The sequence below is a fragment of the Dermochelys coriacea genome, chromosome 5 (genome assembly GCF_009764565.3).
Source record: "Dermochelys coriacea isolate rDerCor1 chromosome 5, rDerCor1.pri.v4, whole genome shotgun sequence".
In the NCBI taxonomy this organism is placed as follows: Eukaryota; Metazoa; Chordata; order Testudines; family Dermochelyidae; genus Dermochelys; species Dermochelys coriacea.
Window position 1 is genome coordinate 126,603,284 of NC_050072.1, and position 13,892 is coordinate 126,617,175.

Genomic DNA, 13,892 nt, shown 5'->3' on the forward strand with positions numbered 1-13,892 from the left:
ATGCCTAAGGTAAGGTACATACCAAACCAAGATATAGACTAACTTAAGTTTCTACTGATGCTTGTATAACAACATAGAATATGGAGCAGTATCAGAACACCATACTGCTATTTACTGGCTTTGGGTGGGTAGAAGCTGTCCTCTGCATCTTTGCTGGAGCACTTGGGACTTCTGATGTCCCCTCATTTTAAGCCACCATCACTAATGAGGACCCATGTATTTTCCCCAGTCTTCTGGTTGAGTACAACTGGATGAAATTCCATTGAGAGCCCCTCACTACCTCTCTCAGTATGGACATTAGTACCCCCAAATTCCTCCCAGTCTATGGAACAAAAGCCTGGAGAACTGTCATAATATATTAAGCATTAAATAGTATATATCTATACACACCCACCCACACACAAATTGAACATATATTTGCATTCCTCTGTCTTGATACCTGTTATGACTTAAATTGAAATATCTTGCTTATTGCATTTTTATATCATTTTTGAAAATTATTTTCTAAAAATGAAATCAAACTCAACAAAACTATCTGTGCTCCACCTGTTCAATTTTCAAATCTTTATATCCAAAGTGTGAAAGAATCACATACAATATCTTTATATACCTTCCATGGGGCTAAATGATGCTTCCATGGGCTTTTCTCACCACACTTGCTGCACAGATATATTTTAGGAAGAAAAACATTTATGTGAGCAAGTAATTGTTGTATAAAGGAAACTGGAACATAGAACTGCATCACAGCAAATAGCAGGGCTTACACTGCCACATTTTGCTAAATTATGGCTTCATTCCTCACGGAAACTATGATGCTATATAGACACTCAAATATATTTTTATATATGTATAAATGTACGCCCACTGTATTATAGAAGGGTAAAAACAGATACTGCTGTTAGAACATCAAGTTTTACCCTGCATAACATTTATTGACCAAGGTGGACATGGACTAATGATCGCTAAATGTTCTACTCACATCAGCATAATGGCCTTTCATATCACAGCGGTTACAATGTTTACGCCAATAAGCTCTCTCAAGGCACTCCCTAGAGCAGTGTCCAGGCAAACAGCAGTTTAAACAAAACCGTGCTGGGCAGTTATTTTGTAGGTGATCTCTCTCTGCACACAGGCAACAAGGGGGAATTTTCTATGAAGAAATATAGAAAGAAGGATCTTAGGTGAAAACATTTCAGCTGTTTAAAGTATTTAAAAAATAATAACAGGTGAAACACAAACCAAAATGAGCGCAAACCCCTACAAATTATAATGTTCTTAAGTATGTATTCTCAGCTGGGATAGTGAGATTATAATGTTTCTTCAAGAAATTCTGGTGATGTTGTACAACACCAAGAGAAATACAAGCTAACATTGTAATTCCATATACAGCACTTCCTGGTCCTTGTTTCTTCTCAAGTTTAATGAATTACTGCATATGCTTGCACTACTTTCAACGACTCAACAACAATCATGCTGAGAAGAAAGGAACATTTTGATTTGAGGCAAACTTTTCATACCTGAACACTGTAATTTGGGATACTGTATTAAAAAATGAAAAAGCGGTCTCTCTCAGTTACATGCTGTGTGATATGTAACACAATTGACTCTTAACGAATCACCTCTTTATCTATGCCATAAAAGTGAATGTTCATACTTTTGAGATTCACATGTATGCAGACTAGTGCATTTATGGAGTTATAAAATCAAACTATTGAAAGCCTATTCTGAAGCTGTGTCCATTCAAAGCCAATTTCCCCAATGTCTGAGTCTGCTATTCGAGGCTAAAATGGCCATTGGATAGGAATGACTGATAGTCACTGAGAAACCAGTTTTACACAGACATGTCCATAGACTCGGAATAGGAAGCAGAAGGTGTAGGCTTTGCAAAATTTGCATAGCTTTTACAGTCTTTTCTGTTGGGAGTGGTAAAGTCACGTTCAGTAGAGACTGCAGCCATTTCCACATAATACTTTACATAATAGGTGTTTTTCAAAAAAACTGAAGATGAGTATTTCAGGTAAAAACTTTCCCTGTTTGTTTTGTAGAAATTTGAGCTGCTTTGAGGTCACATACAATTTCATATTTTCTATGATGGCAAAGGGCGGTAAATGATCTTTAAAATAATTCTTTGCCAGGGCAATAGATGCTAAGTCTAGATGCTGTTCCTTCTTTCATTTCCTATAAATTGTTTCTCTTTACTTTATTTCTTTTTCTCTGAGGTCTGTACAATATGAAACAGTTAAAAAATGTAAACTATTCTTTTAGGATCTCAACAATATGTCCTTACATTGTACTTACCTTTATTTTCTCTGTATTCATTTGTAATTGTGAGAGATTTTAACGTCACACAAAACAAATCTTAACACCAACTAAAGCCTTTTTTAACTTTGTAAATTAAATTTGTCTTCTCCAAGAGGCCTTATTGTCAAATTTCAACCTGGAACAAACTTTTAAGCCAAATGACAAACTCTTGAAATAGGGTGGCTCAGAGCAGGCTCTCTCACCCTGGATGTCTCTTTGCAAGCAATCCTCACACTTGCATACGTAAGTTCACCACACTGCGCTTTAATTACAGTGTCTTACCTCGCCCCACCACAAGGCTTTTCTTGTGTGTCATTGTACCCTCTAGGCACTGAGTCGAGGTGGGGGAGAGAGGTCTCACCTCTCTCAGATCCTGAGCTTCTTTGCCTCTTCCCTTCCCGTCCTCCTCTCCCCCGCCCCCATGCAACAGTCCCCAGCTGATGAGCTGGATTCCCTTGTTAACTGGTTAATCACCGGGTCCTAATCAATTATCTCCCAATCTGGACCACACGGGGATGTTTATAAACTTCACAGTGTGATGGACCAGCTCTAGGACATCCCAAAAGAGTGTTAACTAGTAACCACAGAACAAGTGGCTGCCTCTAAAATAAATTATAATATTGCATTTACCTTTGGAGTAGGACAGTTTTTGGACAAATGACCCCGTTTATCACAATTTCTACAAGTAACATTTTTGTCTGTTGCATAGTATCTGTTGGTGCGTCTCAGGGGTGCATAATTACCAATTTGTGCCTAGGGAAACAACAAGAAAAAAAAATGCATCAATTATTTGGGCTTTTGTGGTGTAGTGCTTTGCTGAATTGTATTTTTGTAGCTGTCAGTGCTGGTAAGTTCAGTTTGAAATCTAATATTGTACTCGTACATTTGTCAACCATTTAGCGCTGGATCGTTCTGTTCTCTTAAACTTTGCCCTACCTGTGTCTAAATGACTGGCTGCTAAATCACAGGCAGTTTTGTCTTTTTTTTTTCAGACTAAAACAAAAGAATAATTAAAAAGGTTTGTCTTCTTTTGAAAATCTCAGTGAGGCTCAATTGGCTCTCTCATTCCAGGATGAACTGTAGCTGCCCCCAGATTGCACATGCAGCTAACATTAATTACAAATACAAGTCACCATACAACATGGGTTGACACATTTCTTAGAAGAAATATAACGCTGTAGGGAGATCAATTAAAACTGCATTTTGCACCATGACAAATTACAGTGAACCTGCAAAACACAAAACTGTGACCTCACATGTTATCTCCACAGAAGCAGAGGAAGTTGATAATTCTCTCTCTTGCTCCTGAAGATTTATTTAGAACTAGTAAACATCCGTTTTTGTTTTTTTTTTAAAACCGACAGAACTAGGACAGGTGCAGCTGTCACAAGCCAAGCTGAAAGATTGAGGGCCCCTGCATATGGAATAGGGTTGCCAATTTGTGTTGGACTTATTTCTAGAGGTGTCATCACATGACATAATCTTTAATTAAAGATTAATCTTTCTTTAATTTCTGGAGACTCCAGGACAACCATGGAGGGTTGGTAACCCTAATATGGAAGCATTATAGAACCTTACTGGAGCTGGTTGTGAGACAGAGTGAGAGGGACCCTCAAGAGGTCTGTGTACCATGTTCCTCTTCGATAGTCTGGGTCTACTAGGATTAACTTTCTTCCAGATCCTCCAGAAGGAGGTGTATATGAGTAGAGTAAGACAAGAAGTCGTCCCACCAAATGATAAAGGCATCATATGCAAGTGCAGCAAGAAGTTGAAGAGTCTGGTTCTACTTCAGAGAGCTACTGATGTCTCATGGATATCTTTAAGAAAAATTAATAATTCTGCTCACACCTTTACTCTATTTTTTTATTTTCTGTTTACATAGGGATACCAGTGTGAATAAAAGAATTTTTTATTTTTTTAAGAATTCATCTCTTTTTTCTGCTTATTCCACATCTGATATCTTAATGTTCTGTTTCTGACATCACAGTTGGAAGCTGTGGGAAATGATTATGATGTTAAGAAAGAATTATTACTCCAAATTGAAAATAAGGAGCAGGGTAGATGAACTCTTAAAAAGCAATTATCCTCTTTTCATGTAAACTAGTCTTACCAATAAAGAATGGAGAGAGAGAAACATACACAAATACATGATATATAAGAATGTTTTCTAAGTATATTGTTCACGAGGGATCAGAGAGTCTATAATAAGGGATTTCATCATAAGGTTATGCCCCATCTTTTAAAAACAACCTACAATATTTGGAATAATTTATTAGGCTATATTACCTCTAGGTCTTTATCACTGATGGACCAGTCCACTCCATCTTCTCCTGCAAAACAGATATATTGTGAAATATATTAATGCACTGAAAATTATTTTGTAAATTCAACCACAGGTGATTTCTATGTAGTCACTGAAAGGAGACAAGACCAGACCTGTTTTTAAAAGCACATCATTGGCAAATCTAGTTTCAGTAACGGGACACTACCAATCTGTTTGGCTGCAAATTTGACCTACCTTATAATTAATGTGTGCTCTTTATCGTGTGTGTTTTGTTAAACAAGCCATCAACTAGGGAAGAACTCCCCATGTGGTAAGTGGCATAGGCACTGAAGTACTGCACTACTGGTTACACAAATTACATTTAACTGCTGTCTGTCATGGCACACAGAACCCTTAGAAAGTCCACTGTCACCCTCATGGTCCTCTAAGATCTCAGAGACACAAGGTGGGTGAGATAATATCTTTCATTGGACCAGCTTCCATTGGTGAGCAGCACAGGGCATGTCTACTCTACAGACTTAATATGTTAGGTTGACTTACAGCCATTGCAGTCATTACTGCGGTGTCTGATGTCCACGCTACCCTCCTTCTGCCAGTGGTGTGCGTCCCCACTCAGCCAGGAGTGTTGGCCAGCTGCCTGGGCTTCTTGCCTCCCCATTCCCCACCAGGGGCAGGGGAGGGATAGCTGCTCAGGCTTCTTGCCTCTCTGAGTGGGGAGCTGGGGGAAGCCAGGTTGTAGTTGTCCGGCTTTCTTGCCAATTTCACAGCGTCAGCATGGAGCCCTGAAATTGACAAGACAGCCAACAGCTGATATAAGTAATGCAGTGTCTACACAGACCCTGCCCCGCCCTAACTACACCGACATAAGCCCTATGCCTCTCGTGGAGGTGGAGTTATGTCACTGTAGTTGGGCATTTACATCGGAGGGACACAGCTGTAGTGCGTACATTAACATAATTAGGTCAACATAAGGCAGTTTACGTCTACCAAACTATGTAGTGTAGACCAGGCCACAAGCTTTCAAGCCACACAGAGCTCTTCTTCAGTTCTCGGAAAGGTACTCTCAGTGTCACAGCTAAATGTAAGGTGGAATGCAGATTATTTAGCATAAGTAGTTAGCACATATTGTAAGGGACCATTCAAGGTAGAGTGACCTGTTAACACCTCTGCAGTCATGGGACAAAACGAGGAGGTTAGTAGGTTACTGATTGTTGTGATAAGCCATAAATCCAGTGTCTCTGTTCAATCCATGATTTTTGGTTATGAATTTAAGCTCATCCTTTGAAAGTTTTGCGCAGGTTTCCTGAGAGTCCTCATCTTCATTTAGAGCACAGATGAAACAGTCTCCATGCACTCAGTTCTGGTGCCTGAGCCCGGACTGGCCTGCAGCAGCCCAGACCTCTAATTGCAGGGGAAGACCTGCTCAGCCCTGGACTGGAGCATGTCCAGTGCAGACAGAATCTTTGGAAAATGCAGCTGCTAAAATCTAATAAGTTTTTACTGAGCATGTGTGAACAGCAATATTTCAAAAAAGAAAAGGAGTACTTGTGGCACCTTAGAGACTAACAAATTTGTTTGAGCATAAGCTTTCGTGAACTACAGCTCAGATGCATCCGATGAAGTGAGCTGTAGCTCACGAAAGCTTTTGCTCAAATAAATTTGTTAGTTTCTAAGGTGCCACAAGTACTCCTTTTCTTTTTTGCGAATACAGACTAACACGGCTGCTACTCTGAAACCAACAATATTTCAGACGCTTATAACTTGGCCAAATAGAGGCAGATTTTCATGGAGATAGCGAAAGAAAAATCCCTGACACAAAGGAGATAAACCTGCCAAATCTGAAGTCCCTGCTCCAAAGCTTTTCAAATAATTTTTTAACTTGGGCAAAACAATGTATTTTTCCTTAGCCTCATACTTTGAAACAGCAGAACCATTCCGGCTGAAGTATTTAAACAAACAAACAAGCCTGAGATAGACACCTGCCATGGAAAATCTCAGCCCAAATAGTTAACATTTAGCAAAGTTATAATAAACTGAAAACAGGATCTTATAATGGGAAGTGTAGGACAACCTCAGTAATAGGTGATTCTACCAACCCTGCCTATGAAATGCATGAATAAATAACTTGAATTTACTAACAGCAAAAACTCTAAATATAGAGTTTGCTGATAATTAAAGGTGGTGAGCCCCCTCCATTTATTTTTTAAATGTCAAAAAGGTAAGTAAAGGATGGCATCTGAGCGCAAAAAAATCCTGCAAGGTGCTGAATACTGTGGCCTCCATCCAGCAAAGTACTCAAACACATGCTTAATATAAGGCATACGAGTAGTCTCACTGTCTAAACATAGGGACACGATGCAGGGTGAAGTCCTCAATGACCCCATGTTTTTCATAGCTGGAGAATTTGACCTGAAATCCAAACCTTGCAGCTGAACCGTGCTCCAGAATCCAAGCTTTCATGTAAAAAATTATGAGACCCCCACACTGAGAAGATAAACATAAAACCAATACACAAGTGTGAACTGGTGTCGTTTGTTTGTAGACAGCCCAAAACAATAGTTCCAAGGGACAAGAATTTTCTTCTTCATCTTAATAGATCACTGATTATGAAACCCAAAGGATAACAGTCATTATTTTTAAAGTGCTGCAAACGGTCCTGCACATGCACAGGCCATCTGAAGTTACTGGAACAATTCGCAGGAAAAGTTCAGAACAAGTGAAACTGTTTTTTAGGTTCTGGACCAACATTGTCAAGTATTTCATAGCTGATTATCTGAGCAACCTCTAACTATCTCAAGTGTCCCTACCTAGCTGCCATAACCTCTGCTTCCCTTAAGACAATTTCTAAGATACAGTACTACCTTAATACAAAAATCCATGGCACATAGAAAAGTGAAACTGAGTGGACAGTTGAAAGTAATTAACACAGAAGCTAGGGTATTGATGGTGCTGTTCCAGTTAAATTGCCCATTATTAAATTAAGTTGCTGCAATTTTTCCAGTGTGATACCCTGAAAAACTGCAGACTTGAGGTCCAACTTATTATAGAGAACAGAGGGCCTTCGTTTTATTACCTAGAAAAGCTACATATTGAAACACGAACAGTCCTGCTTTTGTTTCCATTTAGAAAAATCTTATATTTTTTGTACATGGATGTTAATTATTTAATTTCAATTCAATTTAAACAGATGTAGTTGCAATGTTTTTGGTACCCTGAAAGAAGAATTTATGATATTCTGAGGCAGTGAATATGGCATTACTGGCTGGGATATTTATTAAACAAATCACCGAACACTGCATAGGTTGACATGTATACCCCCCAAATATCTAACTTTTAAGTTTCTTTCTGAAGAAACACCTTTTGAAGTTTAAAAACTTTTTTGGTGGCTGTAGATGTGTCTAAATTTATTACATACAGGATGCCTTTTTTCTGTTAGTCAGAAATAAATAAAAGAAAATAGGACCAAAAGAAACACATTCTACAGAGAAATTGTGGGAAAATCTATGAACAGCAACGTCAGAAAAGCTTCAATATATAATTAAAACAAAGCCAAGTAAATGTACTTTTACTTAACTTGTATTTACTTATTTACTGCCAGAGAGTGTCCATGAGTTTTGGATAAACACAGATTAGCTATGTTCTGAGCTTCTCTGATCTCCCTTTTCTGTCCCTGCTTCTTCAAACCCAAACCACTTGATTTACCATTCTTTCTCCCACTCTGATGCATGACCTCAGCATTAAACCTTGCCTACCACCTGCTCTGAAGCTCAACCAAACTACCAATTCAGGCGACCTAGTAGTTTACAGCTCATAATTTGGCCATCCATCTGTCCATATGGTAGTGGGTTTGACATGGGAGGTGAGAGGAAAATTAGGTGGCTGGTGTGAGTTCCTGCCAGGGACAAGAGCTGAAGTTGTGCTTCAGGGTGGAAGAAAGGATGACTGAAGCAGTAAGGAATGTGGATGGAGCAGACACACACAACGGGAGGATGTGTGAAGGTGACCCATGTTCATCTGAAATTCTTGGACAAGGTATGGATATAAAATAAAGAAATACCTGCTCATTTAAAACAAAAGTTACATTTACTTGGAAGTCTTTAGGAGAATGAAACTTACCTTAAATTGCTGTTAAAAACTAATGGTCTCTCAACAGAATTGAGAATGAGAATGTTCCAATCCTAATTTCTCATTTCCTGCTTGTTAGTAGGAAAATGCTCCTATCAAGTAAGCAGCCATACAGTAAGACTATCCTTTTTTAACTAGACAGCTAAACTTTAAAAAAAAAATCTATTTTAAAAAAATTATAGTAATTTCTGAAGCTTGGAGAAAAAGAGTGGAATTTTCCTTTAAAAGGGACAAAATAGAAAATATTGGGTCCAGAAGAGAATAATAAACTATTCTGAGATGGCACACGAAGACAAGGGAGTTACCTCACAAGAGGAGAACCAGTGTTGACAGGGCCAATTCAGTCAGGGTGGATGTGGTCCACTCCCAGTAATTGAGGAGGAGGTCTCAATACCAAGAGTGAGAAAATTGCTTTTGTAGTGAGCCAATATGTGGAAAAATGTGCAAAGATTTAACCCCATGTTTTTAGCACTCAGTAAAGCCACTCAGCCATATTTTAATTCCTGTTCTTCTGGGGGTTCACATGTCCCTTTTTCACTTCACACTTTTTGGGGGGCATAGCTATAAGGACTGTAAAAACGTAATGCAGCTCTTTACTAAATATCTTTGAAAGTGCTGTCATCTTTTTATCCATTTTATGTAGGCATCCACAAACATTTTGGTAATTAAATTCTTGACACTGTCTATGGTTTCTTTGGTAATTATTTTGTTTATGCAAAAACACCACTTTTCTTTTTATTTTTTTAAACAGCTCACAGTGCCTTTGTGAAAGGATATTAACATTTTTAAAAATTATTCTGAGAATCTCCCCTGGGGCTTTCTCCATTCTCCAGCAAGTGATTGCACCAGAAGCTCATAGCCACAAATGCATATGTTATTCAAAGGAAGCTGCTAATTTTCACCTGGTATCAAGGTAAACCCCCACAACACAGACCTGCCACACTTAAATTATTTTATTTTTAATGGATTTTCTCATACTTTGATTTTTTTTCCACCTTTTTCATTTGTGGTAACCACATTAAGATACTCTTTATTTGTTTATGATTCATTCATTCACATAATTTGATGAGAAAAATACAAGCTTGTTTATTCTTCTGTTTAGGCTTATGAACTTTTTATATTTGTATCGGAGGGTGGAGAGGAGAATGGCCTTGTGTGCATCCAGCTGATATCAACATCCTGTCAGTTCGGGGTGTGGAGAGAGAGGATGGGGCCAGAGTATATGAGAATGGGGATGATGTTAAATGTATAGTGCTTGGATGGAAATAAAGAGTTCTGTGAAAGGGGCTTCTTCTATGGACAATTACACTTTGCTTACCCTGGAATAACACAATATTATGGGATAGCCTATAGAAGCACCACAGTTAAGGTTGCAACCGTATTTCTGTTTCAAGCCAAATTTTTCAAACTGCACTAAAATTTACATGAGCAGTGTAAAAACTGGTATATTGGTTTAAGGCCCCGGACAGAGTTTGGGGTTGCTTGGCCAAGGGGATATCTGAGATATAGACGTCCCTCCCACCCACTCCCCAATCTGTTTTAAAAATGTAATAAAAAAAAACTTGCTTCTAATTTTTTTTTCCAGAGAGAGACAGACAGACAGAGAAAACTGCAGACAAAATGTATTCATATCATTGGACTGCTCCTTTTGAGACCGAATGGCCAAGTATTATAAATCAACTCCACAGCCCAATAGTTCAGAAGTTGTTGGACTTTCTTCTGGTTTTTATGGACTAGTGTGCTGCTGCAAGCAACACAAAGAATGTCAGCACCATGCAGACTCCTGGCAGAGAGAGAGACCCTCCCAGAAAATGCTCTATAGTGGAGGGGGAACCTGCTCTGGGCTAAGAGCCAGACGACCATGAGCCCAAGTCTCTTCTTCCAGAAAAAGGAAGGAGATAGCAAAAAAAATCATGAAAGAGACCTGTTGAGAAAACCTCTGCCCCAAGCATGGAAGAATAGTATTGGGGAGCAATATCAATAAAATTCACCAAATGCGCCTACAGAGGGTGCTACTCCCAGAGGGGGGAGGGGACGCGGGTGGTAAGTGGACCTTCTTGCTTGCCTCTGAGACTTGGCAAAGGTGGAAAAATCCAGCAGTTCCAAGCTTGGCAGGGCAGTGGATTCCCTTAAGAGAGGAAACAAATTTAGGCTGAGCTACAACTTAACTGATTCCTTATATATGATCCTAAAACTTGGGTTATTCTGCTACAACCAATGGTCTAGGGATTTGAAGATGTCACCTTTGCAGTCAAGCATACAGCTTGGCCTGACTTTCAATCTCTGGGGAAAATGAGACCTTTTACACCACTGGGAACACTGAACTTCAGTCCTCTGAGCAGGGAATCTGGAGAATTTTATCCTGTTCTCTGGAGTGGTTAACCCCAGTCTAAGACTAATCACATCTCCAGTGTCTCCAAAAGACATTATGCATACCAAGTTTTTTTGGTAACAATATGCAGTGAGCTTAGTGTTTGATGGTACTTGTGCATTCAACTTTACAGTAAAAAGAACATACTCCCTAAAACAAGCGAGATTTTTTTTCTTATGGTGGGAACATGGATGCAAGCATCCCTGGTTTCCAAATCACATTAAAATCTTAATTCCATAATTGTATTTAATTATAATATAATCACAATTATATTAGACTGTAAACTCTCTGGGGCAGAGGCCATCTCTGACTCATATGCCTGGCACAATGGGATCCTGGCTTCTGAGTGTTACCTCATTACAAATAATTAATAAGAACTTAAAATGGGTAGAGATAAATCCCCTAGAAAAATAATCTGGATTTTTTTTCTCCATAAAAGACTAATTTAATGCTAGCAGGTTTTACATGCATCTGAAACGTCTAGGGTTTCTAAATCAGTAAATATTTTTGTTTACCTCATCAAGACTCAAATATCATTACAACAGAATTTTCTGTGATGGAGTTTTCTGATGGTTTTTATAGCTCTTGTTTTAGAAATGAAATAGAAATTTGGCAAGTTCTCTACGTTTAATGTGGTAGTTTTCCAAGCTATCATGGAAAATTCACTTCTTGTTGTGACTGGTGGTAACAGATATACAAAGTTTGTCTTTTGCTTAAAGGAAAATCAAACATTTGAATTTTGATGTTGAGTGCATATTCTGTTTATTAAAACCAACAACCAATTTACTGGTCATAGAGTGCAGAGACATTATTATTACCACCACCCTCAATAGAACTCCAACAATGTGCTTGGCAACGTACAGGGAAAAAAATATGAATTTCCCCAATGACCTTTCATTCTAAATAGAATACAGACAATACAATCCACACATAATATTGATCAGAAGTACACAGAACACAGATGAGGCATAGATGAAAGAACAAGGCTTCATGATGCTTTTTATACTCTCAACCTACTGACTCAAGTCTTTTAAATGAACTTTTTCAATGCACAGTTATCAGCAAATGCCATGTGGAAAGACCAGGTTTTAAAATGAGGTTAATTAATCAATCATATTTATTATAGCAGTGCTAAGAGGCCAAGAGAGAACTGGGCCTCATAGTGCTAGGCACTGTACACACACAGTCAGAAAGAGTCCTTGCCCCCCAAAACTTACAATCTATAGGGGTTCTACTCTGAAAAATAATGAAACAAAAATGGCCAAAGTATTTACCTTTATGTTTTTATACTGGGAAAGCCCATGCAAATTTTATTTTCAGTTTAAAAACTGTGCACAGCTAACTCAGGCAACTCAGATTGTAGAAACTGACTCAATTATGCTGCTTCTTCTCTCTCTCTCTCTATTCCTGTCACTCTGCAAGGCAAAAAGCCACTGTTTCAAAACACTTCTGATTCTGGAGAAGTTTAAGAAATGCTATTCCTACAGGATAATATTTTCCCTTGAGTAGGATGTATTCTAAATACCCAGATATTACAGGCTTAAATCTGTATTGACAATGGCTGCATTACAGGCATCAACATATGGTCTGTGCTAATAACCCTGTTGCTCATTCCAGTTAAGGTTCCCATTCAAAGGACACCTAAATCCAATTGAACTCAGGTGGTACACAACATTCTAAAATGCAACTGGATGAAGAGAGGCACCTCCAGGCCTAAACAACAGTTGGCAGTGTTTATGACATATTTTCAAAAGACTGAACACAGACCTAGATCCTAACGTTTCGATTTCTCCAACTCCAGTAGTGACTAATGAATACAAAACTTTTATGGTGGGTACCGGCATCTCAGTTCACACAACCCTAGGCAGTAGATCAAAGCTAAATGATACCGAGAAGCAGCAGCAGATGAAGCTCTGGATATACCACTCAGACATTTTGAAGTAGAACTATTTCTGGAGAAGAAATGGAATCAACTGCTGTAAAGGCTGTTCTCTGAGACTTCCTTAGACACTTCAAGGGATTTCTCAACTTTTGCTTTGATAATAAAGAGATGACTTCTTGAAATAGACACCTGCTGTTGGAACAGATTATGTGTATTAATATCCCTTAAAAGTAGAGAACTTTGAAAGAGATCCATAGATTCCCACTGAAAAATCAGTTTATACAGTAGTTGATAGCAGTCCAACATGAAAAATTTCCTTATGGCAAGGACAGAACCTCCCTCCCACAATAGCAAAACATACCACCTCTCTTCTCTCTGACATTTTTCATCAGCCCTTTGTGTTGTTTTGGTCACTCTCATGATAATAGTGACCATTTATCTTTAGCAGCCATTATCTTTGTGCACTATGGTACTCTTTAAAGCAACATATTGGCCCAAATCTACCAGTGACCATACATGGAAAGCCATTCCACATTGAAATATATCAAAACATATGATTTTGCTTCCAGCATAACAAAAATTGGTATTTAGAAAGTTTAAAAAAAACCCCCAAAATCTGAATATAATAATTTCAAGACCTGTTAAAACAACTTTAAACAAACTTTATGAACCTATTACCTATGGGAGTAGACTTTAACTGTCATCACAAGAAAGAAAAGTCTGACAGTTGGGGGCTATGACATGGTATTTATAATCTCTAGGCAACATATTCTCTTGGGGCCCACCACAGGGCTAAAACTGGGATTTTCAAGAAGGTTCACAAGTTTTGAAGTACACAAGAGTATTTAATCTAAGTGGAGATGCTTGCTTTTCATATTTAAAGCAGCCTTTTAAATACAAAAATTTGCCAAGTACTGGTACATACATTT

The 13,892-nt window shown here is 38.4% G+C and overlaps 1 protein-coding gene across 4 annotated transcripts in view; it reads right to left on the reverse strand.

Moving 5' to 3' along the window:
- Nucleotides 1–13,892, reverse strand: part of ZCCHC7 (zinc finger CCHC-type containing 7) — a 168,430-nt gene that overhangs the window by 55,235 nt on the left and 99,303 nt on the right. For 3 of the 4 annotated variants that reach the window (XM_043514562.1, XM_038403014.2, XM_043514564.1), the window contains exons 3-5: nt 4,588–4,631; nt 2,932–3,054; nt 980–1,150 (exon numbers count right to left, since the gene is read on the reverse strand). In XM_043514562.1, the coding sequence (XP_043370497.1) occupies nt 980–1,150; nt 2,932–3,054; nt 4,588–4,631 (338 nt within the window). The remainder of the gene's footprint in view (nt 1–979; nt 1,151–2,931; nt 3,055–4,587; nt 4,632–13,892) is intronic. The other variant, XM_043514563.1, reaches the window with a different exon arrangement.